Source organism: Rhipicephalus microplus, chromosome X, assembly GCF_043290135.1.
Source record: "Rhipicephalus microplus isolate Deutch F79 chromosome X, USDA_Rmic, whole genome shotgun sequence".
Classification (NCBI taxonomy): domain Eukaryota; kingdom Metazoa; phylum Arthropoda; class Arachnida; order Ixodida; family Ixodidae; genus Rhipicephalus; species Rhipicephalus microplus.
This window is the reverse complement of record NC_134710.1, coordinates 302,007,137-302,031,914: the sequence shown is the minus strand read 5'-3', so window position 1 is coordinate 302,031,914 and position 24,778 is coordinate 302,007,137. Positions and strand designations below refer to the sequence as shown.

The following is a 24,778-nucleotide window of genomic DNA, read 5'->3' as shown; positions in this document are numbered from 1 at the left end:
TGTGTCATGTGGTCTTCTTGACAACGTGGCATAAACCTGTGAATATTTTGCAGAAATTTGATCAGTGGAGTGTGGCAGTTTCAAGTACTTCGTGAAATTTCGGGGAGTGGTTCCTGCATGCCTTTTTTAATATAAAAAGATATGCCACAGTATGGTGGCCTTTAAAATATTGCCACCGAGTACAGCTGTGACCTGTAATGAGCAATGTCATTTTTTTTTTTTCACATTCATTCTGCTTGCATATCTCTACAGATTGTGAAGAAATCTATTCTGGATGACCTCTCTCGCCTTGGAAAACTGGCTGGACTAAAGTCCTTTGAGCTGGTAGGTTCTGCTGTTTGAGATGAAAGATTAGACATGCTTTATCATAGTGTGTTAGTTTTGGTTAACAGACGGTTATAGTTAAGCGGGCTTAGCAAACTTAGCGGGATTGTGGGATCGAAATGCACATGCACAGCTATACATCCCGTACCGTGTACTGTACGTGTGCATGCTATTTTTGATATTTAATGTTACCGTGTTTGCATGATTTATGTAGTGTACGTAAAACATGGTGGGGGTTTCGGATGCCCGCTTCTAACTAAATTTAGCGTTCGTGGGAATGGATTCACTTTTTTCGTAGCAAACAACTGTGTAATACGACTTTGCTTGTCTTCAGGTCGCTTCGACGACAGAGTATTACGGATAACTTAGCCTAGTTGTTGAGATCACTTCCCATTTTGAACGCCCCTAGGCCTAACTAGAAGATCCATGTAAGCAAATCGGTTACATAAAAATTTCCACGTTTGGTGCATGGTTCATATTTATATACATTTATTATTACTAAAAAAATGGTAACATTGCTTCACCTGGTCATACAAGCAAACATTTTCGTTCTATTTTATTTTCACTGTTTTTAACTTATTCAACTTCCGCTAGGTGGCGCCACCATCTCAGCTGGGGCACGTAAAACAACTAAACACTATCCCGCTAAACTATAAGGCGCTGTCTGCAACGAATGGCACAGTAACGCTATCATGCTATCATGGTAACCCCCGCTATCATGCTAATGTTAAACTCTGTCTAATACTGAGCTACAAAAAACTGCTGAATTTCTTTTTGAGAACTTGGTTGATTTTAGTACGAAAATATTGGGGTTGTGGAATGACTTGCAAGGGGAGAAAAGGGGTAGATCTTTAGAATCACATTCATATCTTGTAATTGTAAATATACTTTAGTACATGAGAAATTAAGTTTTTTAAGGTGAATGAATTTGTATTGAAGTTTTTACATAAGAGCTCTTAAGCAAAAAGTGGGGTGAAACTTGCTGGAGATGTATGGAAAGGTGTCTGTATAAACTGGGAAGTTCCTAACTCACCGATATTATTACTTTCTCTCATTAAGAGCACTGTTATTATAAATGGATTGATGTGACAGTAACGGTGAAAGTTGTCTGTTAACATTTATTTCAAATATTGTATCACACTACTGCTACTTAGATAGTAACCACAACAGTTTTAGGCTGTAATTTACATACGAATGCTTGGAGAAAAAGTGTCTGAATGAAACGTCCTAATGATTTTTATTTGAAGTTTTATCCCAACTATGAACTACTGAGCTTTGTCATCTAGCCCTATCAAAGATTAAAAAATACATATTTTTGTTGATACCAGTTTTCTTTTTTACTAATGAGTTGCATGTCTATATGGTTGTCTGAGAATGGGCAATAATAACATGCCTTATTACTTTTTTTCGTGTACAGCTAAAGGACATTTATGTACACAGTGACTTGCTGAGTGTCGACAATGGCCTTCTTACACCCACTCTGAAGACTAAGCGACCCGAGTGCCGGAAATACTTTCTACCCCAAATTGAAAGCATGTATAGGAGCTTAGCCTAAGACCTTAGGGATTAACAGAAAGGTTTTTTTTTTAGCAATAGACGCGTCATAGCAGAGGACACAGAAGTCACCTTTCTCTAAACTTCTGTGGTTGCCCTCCTGTGCTCTCAGTATGTAGAAGAGGCAGCGTGCAAGACCAGTGCACTTTTTTTCCATACCACTCACTCTACTTGTCATGTTTCCAAGACTCAACCACTCTGGAAAGAAGTCTCCCAAGCATTGTTTCTCAAGGACCACTCCTTGTAGATTGTGTAAGAAGTTCAGTTAGTGTCGCTGATCCATGTCATTCTTAGTGGTCATGTGCTCTTTTCTCCTCCCTCCATTACTGCTAAGTTTTTTTTTTTGCATACCGTGCATTTGCAGACTCTGGATCACAACCCTAACATAGTGCTTGGGTGAGGGCTTGAATGGAATGAAATTTTTTTTCGTATCGGGCAACTCATCAGCCAGCCTAAGGAACTTTGATTTGTTTTACTTTTCATCTGGTGCACACATATTTGCACTGTAATACGTGAACTGGCATACTATTGTATGTGTAGAACTTCTTTTTTTGCTGTTTTTGTTTTCTAAACTGGCATATGTTTGACTCAAGTGGCCATGGATTTGGATTTTTTCATTTTTCTGAAATTGCATTCTACTTTTCTTGTTTGTATAGAGTGTTTGTTTGCAGCATCCTATTGTTCCTTTAATTTACTCGTTCCTAGGTTTACACATGCTTTAATCTTTGACTAGATAGTGTCCAAACAGTTCTACTGTGATGAATGCATTATGTGTCACATCTGTCAACAAGTTTTTTTGTTACTTCCATTTTTGCTGCTTACAAATCAAGATCATATATGTGCGGCAGTGGTATCTAAATTTGAAAGAATGATCATTTTTACACATTTTATAGGCTTGATCATTGACGCTTGTAGCATTCTCGTTGCTCTCTATGATTGTTTTTCTTTGATGCATAGAAATCACTTAAATGTATAAGTATTTATTCAGAATCTTTTTTAGAAAACTCTTTCAGGTGAAACCTTAAAATGATTGACCTTTGTTTACACTCTACTTTCGACATCATATCATGTGATAATGCTGAAGTCAAAAACGCAGAGTCTAGTCCAAACTGATTTCATGACTTTGAAGCTGGCTATAATGGTGGTGATAAGTTACCATAATAAGTGCATAGCGCAAAAACCAAGTGTGTGCAGAGTAGCTGACCACCTTTAACGATGCATTTAAATTCAGCACAGGTCTCAGGGCTAACATGGTGCTGTCTCTCCTTTGCTTTTATACTTAACTTAGGTTAACACATTAAAATTCATAAGTACCATTTCATGTTCTGTTTTTTTTTTCTAATCATGATTTTGTTACATTCCAAGCCCCTAACAACAGCAAGACGTTAACCCTTCCACCCTTCCTCCTCTGGTTGTCTTTACACAATTTTGGTGACAAGATTTTTATGTTCATGCATTATTTGGACTTTGCTCTTGTTTTGGGATCCTAGAAGTGTTTTGCAATAACCGTACATGCGTGAAGAAAGAGGACATATTTATTAGTACATCTCTTCTAGTTCCAAATGACCAAAGAATTACTAGTACTTAAGAGCAGACATTGGAATGTATCCATGGCATTCATAGTTAGGCTTTCATGAATAAAAAGTCTGTGATTTTCACCTGCTTTTTGCATTTGTGATTTACTGATGTTTGATTTTGTCGCCTTGTTGGTAATTAACATCTCAAGACCACAATTTAGTCGGCAATTGCTTAGTTATGTAGAAACTTCCTTTAAATTAAAATTCAGTATCCTTAGCAGGCTATGGTCACCTTAATTAAGCTCCTTTATGACTCTGCAAGTGCCGGAGCAATGCTTTATTGATATGGCAGTACAAGAGACCCCTTTCACTATGATGTGAAAGAAGTCAATTTTCTTAAATACGAAATCCGGGGACCTTGATGCTATGCCGGTGAAGTTGTCTTGAGATCAGCCGCATCCGGGCTGTACTTCGGTAATATGAGACAAGCAAAACTTTCGCTCCTTTTCTGCAGTCGCGGCTTAGCAAAACCTGGAGCGTTGGTCGGAGTAACACGACGCCGTTGACATACCATGTTCACCGTACAGAACCGCATGCTTTCTGCTCGCCACAGTGAACGTGCTACTTTGAAAACCGTCGCACAACACAAAACCAAAAAGAGCCACCCGCATGTCCAAATTCACACAAAAGCAAGGCGTCATAGAGAAAGGAAATGAAGAAAAGAGTTTATTCCTTCCTCCATGCAAGGCGTAAACATGAATATGTCATATCATTTGTTTATGGTGGCGATGTCTTCCGTTGTGCAACATTGTGCGTGCACATTTCGGAAGAAGTGAACATTTCCTGTTATGGAGCGACGAATCTTGGTCACTGCTGTGCATTTGTTTTACAACAGACTTTAGTCTGAATTATCATTGAACTCAGACATGCATCTTTTTTTCTCACCGATCAAGGTCACTGGCAGATACCAGTCGCACGGGCGAGTAAAGGCCTGCCCCCAGACCTCCGGGAGTGTGCATGTGACCATGTGCACAGTCCCAGAGGTCTGGGGGCAGTCTCGTGGGACTGAAAGGAGGGCAGTGGATGCTAACTGTGTCATCAGGGGTATGAGCTGGCAGCTCGGATACAGTGTATTGGAAATGAACCAAGACGTGTGCAAGCCGGGCACTCGCCCCTTTGCACAAGATGGCATTCATTACAGTGGTGCGATGGGCAAGAGGGTTGGTAATAGGATGGGTCGTCAAGCCACAGCTTCTTTAAGGGGACCCAGAGCCCTGAGGCCAACAGTGTCGCCAAAGATGATTCTAAAGGGGCACATGTGGTCCGTGGGGAAGAAATTGACGTAAGCACAAGGGCCGAGCTAAATCAGGCATAGGCTATATTAACATGCAGGGTGACAGGAATAGGTTGAAGTGGGAAGAGATAAGAGCAGTTAAGGCAGGAGGAGCTGATGGTATATGGGTTTGTGGAGACACATCTTCGGGACATGAAGGAACCACCTTGCCATCTGGACTATGTATGGGAATATTGCAATAGAACAGAAGGCAGCAAAAAGGGGGTGGAATTGGGGCATTTATACATAAAAGTATTGGTTGGCAAAGAGTCAAACAGGGATGCACGGAACATTTATACTTAAAAGGTAAAGTAGCTGGGCAGATGATACTCCTAGGTTTGGTGTACTTGTGGACGGGAGCAAAGGCCAGCGAGGAAAACAAGGCAATGGTAGAGTGTATAACAAAGGACATTGAGGAATTAGAAGGAGAGTGTGAGATAATTATACTAGGAGATATCAATGCATACATAGAAGATATAGATGGGCATACTGAGCCAACAGGCAAATTGATCATCGATATGTGTGAAAGGCATAATATAATCATTCGCAATAGTACTAAGTGTGAAGGGCAAATAACATGGGAGGCAGTAAGGCTGCAGTCTATGATAGATTATGCACTGATGTCACATAGGATGTATGATAGTCTCAGGGGAATGCACATAGATAAATGTGTCTCCAGAAGTCTGGGTAGTCATCACAAATGTATCAAGCTAAGTTTAGGAAGAGCAATCAATGAAAGCTGGAAGAAGACAAGATGAGCAACTACGGTGGAATTTTTTATTCAGAAAGGCAAATAGAAATAGCTACTAAACAAATTGAGAAAGTAATCACTGAGAATAAAACAGTACAGACATACACGACTCCAATTAGACTGAGCTATAGCTTGGTAAGGCACGTGACAACTCACCCCAGAAAAGGAGACGCAAACCGAAGAGTTGGTGGGATGAGGAGGTTAGGTGAGCCATAGCAAAACGTTGGGAAGCCTCTAGAGTACACAGACATGCTAAGCAGCGGAGTGAGCCGACAGACAGTGTTGAAAGAAAATGGGATATCTTTCTAAGCTGTAGAATGGATACATCCCTTCTGATCAATGAATAGAATAGAAGAAAGGGGGCTCAGTGGCTGGCAGAAGTAAATAAAAAGGATAGAAAGGCAGCTGGATGGAAACTTAGCAGGATGAGCATGATCTATAAAGGAAAGGGGGACAAAGCTGACATAAACAACTACTGTCCTATAACAGTGACATCAGTGGTCTACAGGCTGGTGATGTGGATTATAAAGGAAAGAGTGCAGGCATGGATAGGGGATGAGGGGGTGCTAGGGGAACTGCAGAATGGGTTTTGGAAACACAAGAGGTTGGAAGACAATCTGTTTTCACTGACGCAGTGCCCCGAAATAGCAGGAAAGGAACGCAGGCCCCTGTGGATAGCATTTTTGGACATTAAGGGAGCGTACGATAGCGTGGTTCAAGAGGACTTGTGGGGAATACTGGACACACTAGGTGTGTTGGGTGGAGTCACTAAGCTTTTAAAGGATATCTATAAAAGTAACAAAGTAGTTATAAAATGGGAAAAACAGGTATCTGAGCCCACAGAGATAAAACGGGGGCTTAGGCAGGGGTGTCCTCAGTCACTCTTGTTATTCATAATGTACCTAATAGGATTAGAGGCCGAATTTGAGGGGAGTGGATTTGCCTTTAGCCTCTCTTTCGTCAAACAAGGAAAACTCGTTGAACAGGCACTACCAGCATTGATGTACGCAGATGTTATAGTGCTAATGGTCGACAACAAGGAAGATTTGCAGGGATTGACAGACATCTGCGGTAATGATGGAGATAAGTTAGATTTGAGATTCAGTAACGAAAAATCGGCCGTCCTTATTTTTAATGATAATGAAGGTAGTGGGCTTAGGATACAGGGGGTCACGCTAGAGATAACGGATAAATACAAATATCTGGGTGAATGAATAAGCAATGGGACCGAGTACCTTAGAGACCACTAAATATACGTAACTACTAAAGGAAACAGGAATGCAGTGGTGATGAAAAACGGCACTGTGAAATTACAATAGGTATGAGGTTGTGAGAGGAATATAGAAAGGGGTCATGGTTCCTTGTCTGACCTTCGACAATGCGGTCTTGTGCATGAGATCAGAAGTTCAAGCAAGATTAGAAATTAAGCAACGTAGAATATGTAGGCTTGCCTTAGGAGCTCACGGGAACACACCAAATCAGGGAGTACAAGGTGATATGGGATGGACATCATTAAAGGGCAGGGAAGCTAGGAGCAAGATAAAACTTGATGAGCGATTGAGGGAAATGAGGGAGGAGCGTTGGGCTAGGAAGGTTTGCAGATATTTGTACATGAGAAATGTCGATACAAAATGGAGGAAGCAAACCAGAAAACTGACGGGTAAATACTTAGTAAACAGCAGGGGGCCAAACTATAGTGTACTAGAATATGGGGTAGTGTGTTCAGGCATTGGTTCAGGCACCCTCTCTCGCCATGCATTGCGTGAAGCGGCGCACGTGGACAAAAAACCGGTTCTCAAGGCGGCGCTGCTGTAGCATGGGCTGGCCAGGACGGGAGTATTGCGAACCAAGACATATCGGGCCAAATACGAAGGGGTAGACACGGTATGCAGTGCACGTGCAGAGGAGGAGGAAACTGCCGAACACTTGATAATGTTCTGTAAAGGGCTTCACCCTATAGTTCAGGATGATGGCGCAGAGTTTTTCAAAGCACTGGGGTTTAGGAACAGAGAGGGCAAAATGGACTTTAAGCGGGTAGAATGAACTAGAACAAGGTTATCTGATTGGTGGCTAAAGTCAAGGCACGAGTGAAAATTAAACCCTTCACTGCAAAGTACCAGCCCTCAACTTCACTATTTAAAGGAAAAAAAGAAATAAAACTAATGGTTAGTTCACTATCACGGCTAGATGGCGTTAGCCGCCGCCCGATCTAAAGGGTACAGCCACATCCATCCATCCATCCATCCTGGCAGGATTGTCAGCTCCACGCCGCTCTGCCTTCTCGGGTGCAGGTGTGCTGTGGGGTGCTGTTCGGTGACCTCTTGCTTGTGTTCGCACCCGCTTAACGAAAGTTTTCCTGGCAATGTTTTTGCTGACCACGTGACAGTGAGACAATGCCCAGTCATCGGCGGCAACGACACTGATTTGCACATAGGTGCGAAACAGGGTATAATATTGAAGGTGAGCAGCCGTCGCTTTTTGCTGCACCCAAAGATGAAGCACGGAGGAAGGTTTGGGAACAGAATTTACTTCGAAAGGATGGGACCTTGGACCAAAGCTGCTCTGTATGTGAGCTACACTTCGAGCTTTCATCTGTTCTCGGAGACTACGTGCACGTTATAAACGGGGAAGAAGTTTGCGCACCGCGTCGGAGACCTGAGCTATCGCCGGACGCCACCAACGCTCCAAGCTATGTACTTATCGAGGAAAGCGCCGCATCCAAGACCTCTGAGAAAGCGGAACTCGGCAGTAGAATCTACCATTTCCAAGAAAAGCGCAGCACCCTGTGTTGACGGTCAGGCCACTAATTCAGGTTCATCGATGGACCTTCCCGCTGACTACGAACGCGAAGTGGCGAACGTGCATTACAGGGACTGCAGCTTCGCTGGAACGCTTACTCAAGCTTTGTTTACCTTCAATTTATATGAGCTTGATCGCACCGCATCTCGTGTCAAAGAGAGTGGTAATTTACGTGCTGTCACGACTTCATTTTTTTGTGAAGGGTATCAACCGGTCCCGAGAGGCAAAACGAAAAAAAAAAGCTGCACGCAAAAATCAGTCGGCGTTCATAAAAATGCCACCGTGATGACGTGATCGTGAACTGATAATTCCACGGAATGGTGACGAATTTGATCGGTGTAGCTCACTGCAATATGCGCGCTCGTAAATAAAGGGTTTCTTCTTACAGTCTGACAGTGGCGTCAAGTGACGTTTTCTTTTGACTGTACGGTGCAATATGCCGGCCGCAGCAGCAGCAGTATTTCGGAGGGCGCGTAATCGTTTAAGGACCCAAGATTGTCAAAACTGTTCCCAGGTCTTCAGCTACGGCGTGCCTCTCAATCAAATGGCAGTTTTGTCACCTTATCCACATAATTACACTTGCATGATGCGACTATCGACAAGAATGGTGCCACACGCGTAACGAAGGGAGTCGAAGCTGTCGCAGTGTGCAGTCTACGACTCGATATAGCAGTAATATAACAAGGAACTTTCGGGTTTTTAGATGCTCCTTCGATACCTCAATGTTCCTAATTGTTTATTCGTTCACCAACCGAGCTTTAAAAACTGCAGGCAGTTTCCCCTGGGATGACTGCTTCACCGTCGTTTGTTAATACCTGCATTCGAACCGCGTGGTGCAGCTTTGACATTTAGTTTTGTTTTGAATTCAGTACGAACGAACCTATTCAGAAAGCTTTTCGCGGATGTGTCAGCAAATAAACACTAGCCTATTAAGCGCTACGAATGCAATATGAATCAAATATTTACTTCTAATTTTATAATTCTCACGGTGCCCCGTAGGGCCTACCGAAAATTGCCATAGCCGACGGTATTTTACGCCGCCCCGTCGGGGCATTGAAAACTTTGCCAACAACAATTGTCGCCCCTCAGTTCAGACAGTGTTGAGAAAAAGTGGTTAACGATTTAGGGTACTTGGTACTCTACTATGGGAGAGCAGAAAGCCGTCCCGTGAACCCCATACTTGATGAAGCTGTGTTGAATAAGCGTGTGTTTAGAAAAATGGGGTAACAATTTAGAGTACTAAATACTCTACTATGAAAGAGCTTAAAGCCGTCCCGTGGCATTCCATGCCATCATTCGTTTAGAAAAAGTTTATTTACAGCATGTACAGAACACAAAGGCTTCATACCATTCCAGTAACGGCACATACACTCCTGTTTAGAAAAAGTTTATTCTTTCATTGTACGCAACAAACCTAAGAGACAAGCGTCTGTATAACAGGCACAATAACAAACAAAAGACAAAGCACAACATACACTACACATTTAAACTAAAGTGTCCAAGTCCGTAGGATGTCCATAGTCCGTTGTACTAATAACTGTACATATACTACGTAAATGCACTAATCACAATATGGACAATGTACATGATGATATATGTAAAGAATTTACAAGACTTGGTGAAGATGTTAGAAAATATGTACAACAGGTATCAATATTCATAAAGGTTACATAACTTACAGCGTTAGAATGAAGTGCATATATAGGAGAGCTCACACCCATATTGAACACACACAAACACATAAAAATAGTAAGCACATAGCGATTACATGCACCAATCAGACATTGACAGGTGACCTGGCTATAGGAACCAGGCCAGGTGGAAAACTAATTGAACGCGTCTGTCAACTACGGACAGAAAGCGGCACGACCATTGTCGCAGAAATTCTTCCTCCCCAAGGAAGAACAATTCCTCCGACAGAAACGATATGAGTTCAGAGTAGAGGCGTTCCAGTATTGGAAAAAGAGCACGACGACGATGATCTGCCGCAACAGCTTCGCACCTATTACGCCATAAACAAAAAGCTCCCGCAGCTATTAGAAGGCGTGCAAAGCGACTACGCGGGCAGCGACCAGATGTTACAAAGCGATTAACACCTAGGCCGCGAAAACTAGTGTTAACTGACTTCCAAAACACCTTTGCAACGACACATTGCTGCAGCATATGCTGGTTAGACTCCTGTAACGGGCAGTTAGGACAAGTGGAAGATGGGACCATGCCCCACCTCTCCAGTCTGTCCCGTGTTGGGAGTACTCTCCATCCAAGACGCCACATAAAGTCACGGAGGTGACCAGGCAAAAACAATGCCGTTATCGCGCTCCACGAGACATGTCTCGATCGTGCTAGACGGGCTGGAGGAACCAGAGGAAGCAGAAGAGCCGCCGTTGTATCTACAATGCGGCTTTCAAGAATGTCCATATCGGGACAAACCTGCTGCGCGTGCCGATGAAATGCTACTGCCGTTGAGTAAAATGCAGGTACGTGAAGTGTTTGCGGTGCAGAATTAAGCCGTGCATCTGGTAGTAAATAGCGTAACTTGGTGCCTAGGAAATAGCAGGTGAGATCACGTGCGGGGCACTGATCACCATGCAACAACCGAAGTAAGAATCGTAGGGCAAGTAGCCGGCAGCGAACAGAGACGGATGGGAATGCGAATCCACCGCAGTTTCTCGGTTGCCCAAGAGCTGCTCGGCAAACCAGCTCTGTTCCACCCGACCAGAAAAAAGAGCCAATGAGGGATTGCAACGACCTGGTGATTTGTAATGGAGCTGTAAGACATGAGATATATACCATGCACGGCCGCAAAACACCGTCTGTGCTAAATACCTTCTTTCGAGCATCGGTAAATCATACTCTTGTGCTTCCCGGACGTGTCGTTTTACATCTTCGACTACTGAATTCCACAAGGAGGCTGATATGCCGTAGCAAGTATAATCAAGCCCCAGAATGCGAATAGAGTCACTTTTTTGAAGACCGAAAAAGGAACTTAGACTTGCGTCTGGTGAACCAATGAATAAATATCGACATTTGGAAAAATTTAACGCAGCACCTGAAATTGTGCCATACGTAGTAAAAAGTCGTAGGCTACGGGATAAACTGTCCTCATTCTTCAAATACAACGTGATGTCATCAGCAAATGCTGTCACTGTCACGGTACCACTACCTGGAAGAGGAAGGCCTCTAACGTAAGGATCAGCGATTAGCGATTGAAGGAATGGTTCGAGGCTGAATACAAAAAGCGCAGGGGATAGAGGACACCCCTGGCGAACACCACGGGTAACCGGAAATGGCGCACTCTCTAAACCATCAAGAAATAACGTGCTGCGTATATTTCGGTATGCGTTTCTGAGAAGCTCGACGAAGTTTTGTGAGAAGCCAAATGCTGCCATTACGCTAAATATAAAGCTATGTTCGAGGCGATCAAATGCCTTTTCCTGGTCAAGTGAAACCAAGAGTCCCCGAGCTGATCTTGCTAACGTGTACGCAACTATATCGCGCGTAACAAAGGAGAGACTGTGGATTTCTCTTCCAGGAATAGAGCACGCCTGATGATGACCTATTAAGGAGGGCATCAGGCTTCTCAAACGCCGAGTGATAACTGCGGCGAAAGTTTTATAATCAACGTTGAGGAGCGTTATTGGTCGCCACTCCTCTGGGCGAACTGACGATGGGTCATGTTTAGGTATTAAAACAATTCGACCATCGCGAAAGCTATCAGGAAATTCAAAATTCTCGAAGCAGCGGCAAATAACAGAGGTGAAAAGGGCACCAATGTCGTCCCAAAACGTTAAATAAAACTCAACAGGCAACCCATCCGGCCCGGGGGCCGAGCCACGCTTCATGGAAGACAGTGCCTCTTTCACTTCGTCAGCTGATGGACTTGTGCACAGTTGTTCAGCTACTTCAGATGAAATTTGAGGGAGCCTACTTAACATTGTGGCTGTCTCGGTGGTACCGCGATGTGATGACATTGTCGTACGAGCCATGTTGGCAAAGTGAGCTAGGAAAACTGATTGATCAAGTGTCGGCGGTAAGGCAGTGTGTAAGAATCTGGCCGCTGGAGTTCCTAGTCGACTCGACGGGTTGAGAAGCGAGCTTTTCGCAAATCGTAGAACCTCAGGATGAGGACAAGGATTACGTCTGCAACGCCAAGCAGCCGCCGTCAATGACGAAGCTGCAATGAGGCGTTGAAAACGACCCCTTAACTCTCGCTGCCATGCGCGCATCAAGGGAGTTAGTCGATCAACCCGAAGAGCAATACGCAGCTTTGTGGCAGTGTCCGCTAGTTCTTCGGACGTACGGCGTCTAAGGGCCCGCCCTGCTACTGAGCAGTGTAAACGCCACTGCGTCTTGAGCGCGTCCCACACCTCCGGACCGCATCCCAAAAGAGAGGCGCGCAAGATTCTAGATAAACTGGAGCGTGTACGCGCGTCGTGCATAATGCGGATGTCAAGACGCCAAGGTTTCACTGATGATGAAAAGGGAAAGTGAGCCTCGAGCGTCACTGGTCGGTGGTCTGATATATAAACAGGCGATGATGGTAATGTTACTACATCAGAGTGCGATACGTAAGAAGCTAGCGCGCTCGGCACATAGAAACGATCCAAACGACTAGACGACGTGCTACGCCGCCAAGTCCAGGCATACTGTGGTCCATGCACTAGTCTGTACGTATCTATCAAAGAGAAATGTTGCACTAGGCGACGCAGCTCTCGCGCGTTCCAATCAGAGCGACCCCATCCTGGACCGTGCACGTCAGCTCGCGTGTCTAATACACAATTAAAGTCTCCAGTGAGTATGACATGACGACCGTCTAGAAAATACACGTCCAGGTCACGGAAAAAATCGTTAGACATCGCTGCTTGAGCTGGCCCATAAATACACAAAACACGCAGCTTGAAGGATGATAGGACGCAGTCAAAAGCCAATACCCGCCCATTCCCGTCATAGAAAACATGATGATTGCGCAGAAGAGCGCGGTTAAAAATAATAATTCCAACTCCAGAGGAGCGAGATGTCGCGAAGGAAAAATAACAGTCTAAATTAAAAGCGTGTTTGAATGCACGAACGTGGCCAATGGTGAAAAAATTTGTTTCTTGTAAACACAGAATATCACAATGTTCTGCGCGGGCTATGCTGATAACCTCGGCTTGCTTTACTGGGTTACGGAACCCTTGAACATTTAAAGAAAGAATTTTCAGGGTGTCAGCCATATTGAAAAAAGGTGACTGACCTGGTCGTGTTTTTCGATTCGGTATACCCCGGGGATCTGTCCGGGGGAACTGGAGTACGTACACTACACAACACAATTCGACCCTCTAGAAGAGAGTCGAGGTTTCTCTGGTTGCTGGAACTCGGAGCGGTTATCTTGGGTGCCGTCCGAGCTGGTGCCAGACTTGTGAGCACGCTTGACCTCTCGCGGGGCTTGCATTTCCACGTCACATCCGTCTGGGCTAGAAGGGAGTCCGATGCTACTGTCGACTTCGAGGCTGAAGCTGCTGTCTGACGAATCTGATGGTGGTAGGGCTGCAGCGTTAACGTTGTCGCCGCCTCGAACGAACTTGATGACGGATTGCTTGTCGAGACGCGTCAGTAAAGAACTCCCATGGCGTCTTGCTTCTTGTTCAAGAGAGTCACGAGCCTGGCTTTCGGAATGATCCAATGGGCTTTGCTCATTCGGTTTCAATTCTGCTCCTGGCGAGACACCAGCGTCCGTAGATCTCGCAACGTCGGCGTCTTCTGGGCAATCAACTGCTAGGTTTAACGATGAGTCTGGTGCCTCAGTGCCTACCGGCGTTTCTTTCTCGGCTTTCGAACATCAACAGCACATTGCTTGCGCGAGACTCATGAAGTAGCGTTTACGACAAAAGTTACATTTAATCATAACCTACCTAATGGTCCAAGGAAGAACACAAATGTTTTTCAAGCTAACTTTGCACAAACTGAAAAAAAATCATGTTTTTTTGCATATTTCTCATTTCTATTTTCATTCCTTGATTTTCTTTAACAGAAATTTAAGCAATAATGTTTGTTTTGAGAAAAAAATTGCTTTAGTAGGGCCGTACGTTTCTAGCGATTAACGCTAAGTGAGAGAGAGAGAGATGGCTGTCGGTGGTTTTGTTGGCTAATTTTTTTTGTATCTTTTCTTTTGATTGCCATTACTAGAGGTTTTTAGTTTGACGTTTTTACGCTCCGCTTAGCAGCTAAGTGGAGCGGGAACGCAAGTGCGCATGCGCCCTCCGCTTAAAGTGCCAACCACTGACACGCGTATGCACGCGTTTACGCGTCAAAAGCGTCTAGTCCCGCCTGTGGAGGTAAAGGGCGCGCAACCACTGACACGCGTCAACCGCGTTAACGCCCACGCGTCCAAGGCCGATGCACAATGTTGCTTGACATTTTGGTGTAGAACTGTCCAAGTTCAGCACAGAACGGCACGTTCTCAACTGGAGCGGGTTTATATGTTTTAGGCGATATGAGAATAAGTTAAAAAATTTATAGTGCTTCACCCACCACAGTTTAGACTACTTAAGAAGTAATTGACATTTCAGTGCCCAAAGTAACTACAGCGGTATGCACCAGAAATCAACATCGGTGCGTGCGCCGCTCCCGCGAATGAACATTCGCGTCTAGCATACTGTACGCTTATCATAGGCGTGTGCAGGGTTCTCCTTAAGAAGGGGGGGGGGGGGCAAAAGTTTGTCCTAGTGCCCCTCCACAGAACTGACTTAGCGCCCCCTCCCTATTATGTTAATATATGGAGTTGACATTGAGCTCTCCCCCCCCCCTCCTCCTCTCTGCGGTGAATGAGGCGGCGGCTGCCCTCCTGATCAGGTTTACAAACCACCGGGTTTCTATACCTGCACTACCAAATTTACTAACAATATCTTGAATATGCTCGTACCTTCAGTATATACACAACATATTTTATATCAGTCAACTTAATAATCACGCCTGCAACTTCATGATCTGACAGATTTAAGTCAGTCATAAGACTACAATTGAGGCCAGAGTAGCAGGCTTTCGGCTGCTGTGTGTGTTCGAAATATTCTCTAATGCAACAAAGCACACCGTTCTTATTGATACAGCAGATATTGGCCAAGAGATAAGAAGCAAATACTGCGTAGAATGCCTTCGGGCATTTTTCATAGTCGAAATGTGCTCTAATGCAACTAACTGTGCCTGACACTTCATGATGTGACAGATATCAGTCATAATATTGCAACTGACCCCTGTATGGAAGACTTCTGGACGTTGTCTTTAGTCTAAAACGACAAATGACACCCAACTGTTCATGAAGTCACAGATATTGTCATAATATTAGAACTGATACCTTAATGCAAGAGTTCTGGACGTTGTCTTTAGTCAAAGTATTCTCTAACATGACAAACGACACCCAACTGTTCATGAAGTCACAGATATTGTCATCATATTGGAACTGAACCCTGTATAGAAGACTGCTGGACGTTGTCTTTAGTCAAAGTATTCTCTAAAACGACACCCAACTGTTCATGAAGTCACAGATAGCGGTCATAATATTAGAACTGAATCCTTAATGGAAGACTTCTGGACGTTGTCTTCAGTCAAAGTATTCTCTAAAACGACAAGCGACACCCAACTGTTTATGAAGTCACAGATATCGGTCACAATATTGGAACTGAACCCTGTATGGAAGACTTCTGGACGTTGTCTTTAGTCAAAGTATTCTCTAAAACGACAAATGACGCCCAACTCTTCATGAAGTCACAGATATCGTTCATAATACTGTAACTGAACCCTTCATGGAAGGCAGCCAAAATGTTCTCCAATGCAATAAAACACACCCAACACATCATGATGTAACAGATATTAGTGACCAGATTGGAACCGAGCGCAGCGTGGAACACTTTCGGATGGTATATTTATTTATTTTCAAATACGGCAGCTCAATGTGAGGCTACTGCAAAAGTGGCGTACATATATAAAAAATGAAAGGATCTAAACAGTAATATCACATTAAGGGTGACAAGGTAAACAAATATCACTACTCTTGAGTGCACCCCTGTAATAAATGAGAGAAATAGGACATTATTTTAATACAAGTGCCTCCAAAAAGTCAGACACACTGGTATTAAGAATCAAACCAAGTAGATCAATCCAGTGTTTGGTAACTTTATTTGAATGTGTTAGAGAGCTCTACAAATGACTTCTAAGCTGGATGGTGATTGCGGATCAGTGCTGTGTTGAAGACTTCAGCACTTTGCTGGTAGTTTAAGTATCCTTTAACATCTACAAAATGCATCTGACACTTATTGATGAGACAGACATTGGTTTTGAGATTACAGCCAAGCACTGTGGCTTTCACATGTCATCAATTGTCAAAATACCCTATAATGCAATAAAGCATGCCAAAAATTTTTATGGGACAGATACTGATCATAAGATAGCACCAGAGAACCGTACAGAAGTTTTGGTAAGTTTTCCAACAGAACTAAACTGAATATGCTTAAGTGAATGCATATATATAATCCAAGTTAATGCATATACTAAAAAACTGAACAGAAATGAAGGACTCCTTGGAAATACATACAAATATTCAATGTTCGAAACCATCGAATGATATCTTCAGCTCATTACAGTCTGGACGAACAGATAAATACATGCACAGCTCTGAAAGGTCTCGTAAGTCACATGAGGTACTTTTTGCATTTCTTCTATACAAAGTGCAGTACCATACTAGTGCACCTTCACTCATTCTGTGCATACATGTGGTGATCTTCTCTTCCAACAATCGTGTCATCGTGCAGCTGATTTCAAATCAGGTGCTTCTCACAAGGTTTTCAGTTATCTGTCCAGCTGTAAACAGAACACACGTTATGTTATAGTAAACTGTAAAACGACGGAGAAGCGCCATTGTATGCTTATAGCTATGAGTATCAGAATGAACTATAAATTAAGAATGTGTGTGTTAGAATGCCTCCAAACAACGTATGTGCTACTGAGCGTGGCAAATAAGCAGAAGAAGCGAGAAGTGAAATAGCAGGCAATACCAGCAGCACTTAATCATGCAACTTTCTTTTTCGATCACCACAGCAACGCGTGCTCGAGTTTCTGTCTTGTACGTGAATGGAAATGAGACCGCTGACAGCTGAATGTTTCAGCATTGGTGGTACCCGACACGAAGTCACCTCACACTGCTACCAACCAGCGCACGCTTGTTATTAGCTTGGCAACACATGAAAACCATTTGCACCGAAGCCAACGAATGTTTCAGCGGCGTACAATCCGCGAATACACTTATACAAGTACGTACGTTTTCACATCACGGGAATGTGTTGGCTAGTGCGAGGTTCGCTTTCAGCGATGATGAATACCGATGTTAAAAAACAAACACAGTGCAGATAAAAACTCCTCCGTATGAACTACGCGATCTTTCGGGCGTCGTATATGGTGTCTATGTTGCGACGGAAACTACCGTAGAGTTTTTTCAGCCGATGTTCCTCGCATGTGCTGGTTCATACGAACTAAGATGGTAGAGGCCTGCGCTGGATGCAGATGACACCGATCAGAATTGCCTCCGCGGTAGGCGAGGGCTCACGCTCTAACCTTCGAACCTCTGAAGTCTGTTTACACTCGTTTTTAGCACAGAAAGTCACAGATTAAAGCACAAGAACACCGACATGCTCCTTCCGCTCGGCCGACGATCGCACACGGGACCGGCGCTATAGCCGGCCGGCATTCGCTGGATTTGTCGGCGTCGCTCGAACTCGGCACAAAACCGCGTCACGCTTGTAGCACTCGCAGTCGCTCGTCGTTTCGTTGTCGTTCTAGATTACAAATACAAAGCGGTCATTCAGGAACGTTTGGAGTAGTTTCCATGCTTGCTTTCAGCACTCGGCTGTGACTTCAAAGCGGCGGCCATTAGGCACAGCATTCGGAGTCATCGCGGCCTCTGGTTGGTTGGCGCGCGGCTCCTGGTTGGTTGGCGCCGCTGTACGCGTGGTGACGTAGCGTACGCGTGCAAAAATTTCAAGCCCGGCTTGATCCCTCGCGCCTCTTCGCGTATGCCCCTCCGACGCCGACGCCGAGAGGCGTGTTTGACGCGTAGGCGAGCAAACGCGTCTACGCCATTTTCTCGCCTTTCACCCGCGGCGTTATTTCTTTGGTTTGTCGTTATTTCTTTGGTTTGTCTAGTGGCTAAGATACTCGGCTGCTGACCCGCGACCTGCGGGTCAGCAGCCGAGTATCTTAGCCACTAGATCACCGCGGTGGGGCGCAGCCAGAACAGTAGGCTGCATGTATGCGTTTATTTGCACAGCTGAAAAAAAAAAGTGCCTGGTGGAAGAATGCAAGGATATATTTGGAACGAATATTTGACAGTCAAGATTTGACAGTCAAGATGAACAAATTCTCATGATCACTTCGGATACTACAGTTAACGGTGACGTGTTCATAGCCCCATCAGTTCACTCCAAACCTGCGGGGCTTACCATAGCACCCGGCCTTGTGCGGTTTAACGACAGTAAAGCATTGGTCACCGCCTTGAACCCAACTTCATCGCCAGTGATGCGGCCCCAAGGCACTGCTGTGAGCTGCTTCGCTGACAGCGAGCCTTTCTCGCTGGTTCCCCTTCACGCAGAATCAACGCCTTTGTCTGCTACAACTGATATGAAGGCTACTACTGTTGCTTCAAATGACACCATAAGTCCTCACCTCACTGCCGAGCAAAAGAGAGACCTCTTAGACCTTCTCCAAAAGGACAGCCTTTTGTTTGACGTACATTCCAAAGTTCTGGACCTCACCACCGTCGCAGAGCACAGCACCGAAACCGAAGGCAGCTCCATTGTACGCCGCCGCCCATACCGTCTGTCTTCGGCGGAACGGCAAATCATTGAGGAAAACGTCACCGACATGCTCAAACGGGATATCATTCGACCTTCATCCAGCTCTTGGTCGTCTCCTGTGGTGTTGGTCCGGAAAAAGGGTGGCTCTGTCCGCTTTTGTGTTGATTACAGAGCGCTCAATAAGATCACGAAAAAAGAAGTATATCCGTTGCCACGCATAGATGATGCCCTGGACTCCCTACAAGGCGCAGAATATTTCTCCCGCCTCGACCTCCGATCCGGGTATTGGCAAATACCTATGCGCGAAGCAGACAAGGAGAAAACAGCGTTTGCGACACCTGACGGGCTTTACGAATTTATCGTCATGCCTTTTGGCTTATGCAACGCTCCAGCAACATTCGAGCGCATGATATATACCGTCTTACGTGGTCTCAAATGGAAAACCTGTTTATGTTACTTAGACCACATCGTAATTTATTCTACTTTTCCTCAGCACCTTAAGCGTTTGGACGAAGTTCTAACATGCATTTCGAACGCTGGTCTACAGCTCAATACAAAGAAGTGCCACTTCGCCAGCACAAGCATCAAAGTATTGGGTCACCTTGTCGGCAAAGATGGCGTTCGACCCGACCCTGACAAGGTTGCTGCCGTAATTAGTTTTCCACGTCCGGGCAACCAAAAACAATTGCGAAGTTTCGTGGGCCTGGCGTCTTCAGCTGCTTCATCCGTCACTTTGCTGCCATTGCGGGGCCGTTACACAAGCTTCTGACGTCAGGAACGGCTTTCACGAGGACTGACGAGTGCGAGTGTGCTTTCCAAGCCCTAAAGCGTGCTCTGACATCAGACCCCGTCCTCCGTCACTTCGATGAGAATGCACCCACTTTCCTGCACACATGCCAGTGGCCACGGTATCGGTGCTGTCCTCCTCCAGCGCGATGAAACATCACGTGAGCGAGTCGTTGCGTATGCCAGCCGCGCACTAACACTTGTGGAGCAGAACTACTCGATAACAGAGCAGGAATGTCTCGCTGTCGTTTGGGCCATCCAGAAATTTCGACCTTATCTGCATGGACACCACTTCACTGTGATCACCGACCACCATGCCCTATGCTGGTTGTCCTCGCTGAAGAATTTGTCTGGGCACCTCGGTCGCTGGATACTGCGTTTGCAAGAGTACACTTTTGACGTTGTTTACAGGTCTGGCAAACAGCATCAGGATGCTGACGCTCTCTCTCGCTGCCCTCTGCCACTTTCATCTACAACCACGAATCCTCAATGCCCCTCAGGTGATCAAGCGGCTTCCTCTTTACCCACGTTATCACCCCTGGCAGTTGCTGGGTCACTATGTTTAAACAGCAGCGTCCAGTTTGCCGAGTGCCAACGTGACGACCCCTACTGTAACCGCATCATCGGATAATTGAATGACTCGTCTTCTCCACCTAATGCCAGACTATGTCGTCAGCTACGGCAGTTCAAGCTAGAGAACAATGTCCTGCAGCGCTATACTTACAATGCGGATGGGCATCGGTGGGTGCCAGTACTTCCCCGTTCGCTGCGAAAACAAGTTCTCGAAGCATTGCACGACGACCCATCAGCTGGACACTTAGGATTCCAAAAGACCTACAACCGCGTTAGGAGCCGTTTCTTCTGGCCTGGTCTTTCTACCTTTGTGGCTAATTATGTCGCTTATTGCACGCTTTGTCAACGCCGGAAACGACCAACTTCAGCTCCTGCTGGCCTATTACAACCCATTCCATGTCCCGATACACCTTTTGTCAATGTCGGAATAGACCTCGTCGGGCCACTTCCCGTAACGCCAACGGGCCACCGCAGGATCGTCACAGCTGTCGACCACCTCACACGATACGCGAAGACTGCTCCTCTACGCACTAGCTCTGCATCAGACGTTGCCGCCTTCTTTTTAGAAGCCATTGTGTTGCGTCATGGTGCACCTCGCGCGTTGTCGAGTGACCGAGGCAAGGCCTTCCTGTCCACAATTCTCGATGAAATCCTAAAAACTTGTGGCACAGTTCATAAGACCACATCCGCTTACCACCCGCAGACAAATGGCCTGACAGAGCGATTCCACCGGACTCTAAACAACATGATATCTATGTACGTCGGACCTAACCACGATAACTGGGACAAAATATTGCCGTTGGTAACACTTGCACACAACACCGCTGTTCAACGAACCACCGGGTATTCACCTTTCTTCTTCGTCTATGTTCGTGCGCTGACATTCACCCTTCACGCCTCTTTCTTCAATGTAACGACAAAAACGTCCACCACTACGCCAGAACATTTCGTTTCCAGGCTCGCTGAGGCACGGCAACGTGCTCAACTCAACACGGAGGCCAGTCAACAAGACCGCAAGCAACGCTACGACACCTTCCGTCGAGACGTCACTTTCCGTCCTGGAGATGAAGTATTACTTTGGACGCCTGTTCGCACTCCAGGATTGTGTGAAAAGTTTCAGTCACGCTTTCTCGGACCTTACGTTATTTCTGAATGGACATCTCCTGTCAATTACCTTGTAACTCCCGTCGAGGGTTCTCAGACCGTCGTTACCGTGCCTCCGAGATAGTCCACGTTTCACGTCTTAAACCCTTTGTTCGCCGCACATTTCCCGCCTAAGTCCCAGCCGGGCCGACCGCTCAAGTGCGCGGGGAAAATAAGTGTGAGCATTGTTTATGCGTCCCATCTTTTCATCTGTACATACCCATCATCACTAGTCAAGCTTAGGTTGTGGGGCACATATTCGAGACAATAAAGAAGAGTCTTTAGGGTACTGGACGCCATCTTACAATATATATATATATATATATATATATATATATATATATATATATATATATATATATATATATATATATATATATATATATATATATATAAATTATGTGTGGCGCCGCTGACGTGCTCACTCACAGCGTTTCTTTGATAACCACCGCAAATGTCTCACAAGCGTTTCCGGCCCACGATATGCGCGTTCTTGTAGCCATTTCGATCATCGCTGCTATCACGCACTCCACACTGTCTTCATGTCACAGCCACCGCAAGCGAGCTTGGAGCAAACTCGGCTGCCCAAGAAACTTGGGCCATCCTGCATTGCACCCCTGTGGAGGGCTGCAGCGATTTTGACCACCTGGGAGGTTGTTGATGGAAAGAAAAACGTAGTGGTTGCTTCGACATTGAACTTGGTTTTTAAATAGTAGTGGTCGTTCGCCCCTACACATCATCATCATCATCATCATCATCATCATCATCATCATCATCATCATCATCATCATCATCATCATCATCATCATCATCAGCCTGACTACGTCCACTGCAGGACAAAGACCTCTCCCATGTTCCGCCAGTTAACCCGGTCCTGTGCTTGCTGCTGCCAATTTATACCCGGAAACTTCTTAATCTCATCTGCCCACCTAACCTTCTGTCTCCCCCTAACCCGCTTGCCTTCTCTGGGAATCCAGTTAGTTACCCTTAACGACCAGCGGTTATCCTATCTACGCGCTACATGCCCGGCCCATGTCCATTTTTTTTCTTGATTTCAGCTATGATATCCTTAACCCCCGTTTGTTCCCTAATTCACTCTGCTCTCTTCTTGTCTCTTAAGGTTACACCTACCATTTTTCTTTCCATTGCTCACTGCGTCGTCCTCAATTTAAGCTGAACCCTCTTTGTAAGTCTCCAGGTTTCTGCTCCGTAGCTAAGTACCGGCAAAATACAGCTGTTATATACCTTCCTCTTGAGGGATAGTAGCAATCTACCTGTCATAATTTGAGAGTGCTTGCCAAATGTGCTCCACCCCATTCTTATTCTTCTAGTTATTTCAATCTCGTTTTTCGGCTCCGCGGTTATTACCTGCCCTAAGTAGACATAGTTTTTTACAACTTGAAGAGCACTATTACCTATATCGAAGCACTGCTCTTTTCCGAGGTTGCTGTACATTACTTTGTTTTCTGCAGATTCATTTTAAGACCCACCTTTCTGCTCTCCTTGTCTAACTCCGTAAACATGAGTTGCAATTCATCCCCTGAGTTACTCAGCAATGCAATGTCATTGACGAAGCGTAGGTTACTAAGGTACTCTCCATTAACTCTTATCCCAAACTGTTCCCTACGCATAGTCGCGCTTTAATGCCAGCCCCATACCCCCCCTCCCCCCATGATGATTTAGCCCGCAATAGCTTCTGAACTGCATTTCGCCCCAACTTTCACGACATTTTAAGTGTGAATACACTTTATAAGCGACCCCAAACCATCCACCGCCGTCGGAGGCGTCCGCAGTCTTCTCTCTATCTTTAAAAGAAAGAGGACTTGGCGGGCCGCAGCGCGACGCTCTACAGAATAAGCCACGGACGCGACGCTGATATCGGTGTCAGTAACGCGCCTTATACCCCTCCCCCTTCGCTCGCTCCTCCGCTCTCCTCGCTCGCTGCAGCTGCGCGCGCACCCCTATCTCTCGCGCGCCCGCCTTCTCTCTCAGTCTCCCGTCGAGAGCGGGTCGTGCGATGGATGTCCCGGAGGCAACGCTACCATCAACAACGAATGCAGTACAACCGAATGCCAGCACTGCACCCGTCGTCGGAGGTGACGGTACCGTGGTGGTTTCGCCGACGTTGGAAGACAAGGCGGCGCTGCGAAGGGCTCGTGAGACCGAACGTAAGCGGGCGAAGCGTGCAGCGGATGCCGAACTGCGTGCTCGCGAGGCCGAGTGCAAGCGGGCGAAGCGTGCAGAGGATGCCGAACTTCGCGCTCGCGAGGCCGAGGACAAGCGGGCGAAGCGTGCAGTGGATGGTGAACTGCGCGCTCGCGAGGTCGAGATGAGGCGTCAGCATCGAGCCGCGAATGCGGCCCAACAAGCGGAACGACAACGCAAGCGTCAGGCGTAGAAGGGCGATGAAGGCCGGCGTCAAGACGCCGCTCGCAATCGTCAACGGCGAGTGGACGTTCCCGAAGCCGTTCGAGCCAGTGAACGTGCCGCGTGGGAGAGGGTGCGAGCCCTGGACTTTGCTCGTCCGGACGCGTCGTGAAGTGTAAATAAATAATACTTCGTATATAATGTATCTGTGTACAAATGCTTCATGACAAACAACACTTAAATTCAATAATTACACTTTAATCATCATCATCAGTAATAAAACTCCCAAGCATTTCCCCGAGGGTGAACATGGTTAAGTGCGAATGCATGGGGTGATGCTATGAGGGGGAGTAAAGTTAAAATCCGTTGGCATTCGCCAGGGAGTTAAACTCCCCCATGTGATCAAATTGCGATTCCCAGGAACCATTACACCATAAAGGCACCATAGTGTGATTAATAAATATAATAGTGCGAATTAATAAATACCCGTCATAGCATCACCCCGTGCATTCGCACTTAACCATGTTCACCCTCGGGGAAATGTTTGGGAATTTTTTTCATGGGCCTCACACAGTCGACTGCCGAATGTGTGTTTAGAAAAATTGGTTAACGATTTAGAGTACTAGGTACTCTACTATGGGAGGGCATATAGCCGTCCCGAAGTAAGTGGAATGCATGGCTGTAGCGGGCAAAGAAGGAAGGGTATTAACAATGCCCTGCCACACTTCAATCAAATGCGCCTCCAACGGTGTGCTGGTCACATATGTATTTAAAGGCGGTTTCCTTCAATAACTGGTGCTTTCTTTTTCAT

At 45.6% G+C, this 24,778-nt stretch overlaps 1 protein-coding gene across 1 annotated transcript in view; it reads left to right on the top strand.

Moving 5' to 3' along the window:
• Positions 1-2,278, top strand: part of LOC119161336 (long-chain-fatty-acid--CoA ligase 5) — a 166,361-nt gene extending 164,083 nt beyond the window's left edge. Inside the window, exons 21-22 of the mRNA XM_075876628.1 lie at positions 253-324; positions 2,243-2,278. Of these exons, the coding sequence (XP_075732743.1) occupies positions 253-324; positions 2,243-2,278 (108 nt within the window). The remainder of the gene's footprint in view (positions 1-252; positions 325-2,242) is intronic.
• The last annotated feature ends 22,500 nt before the right edge of the window (positions 2,279-24,778 follow it).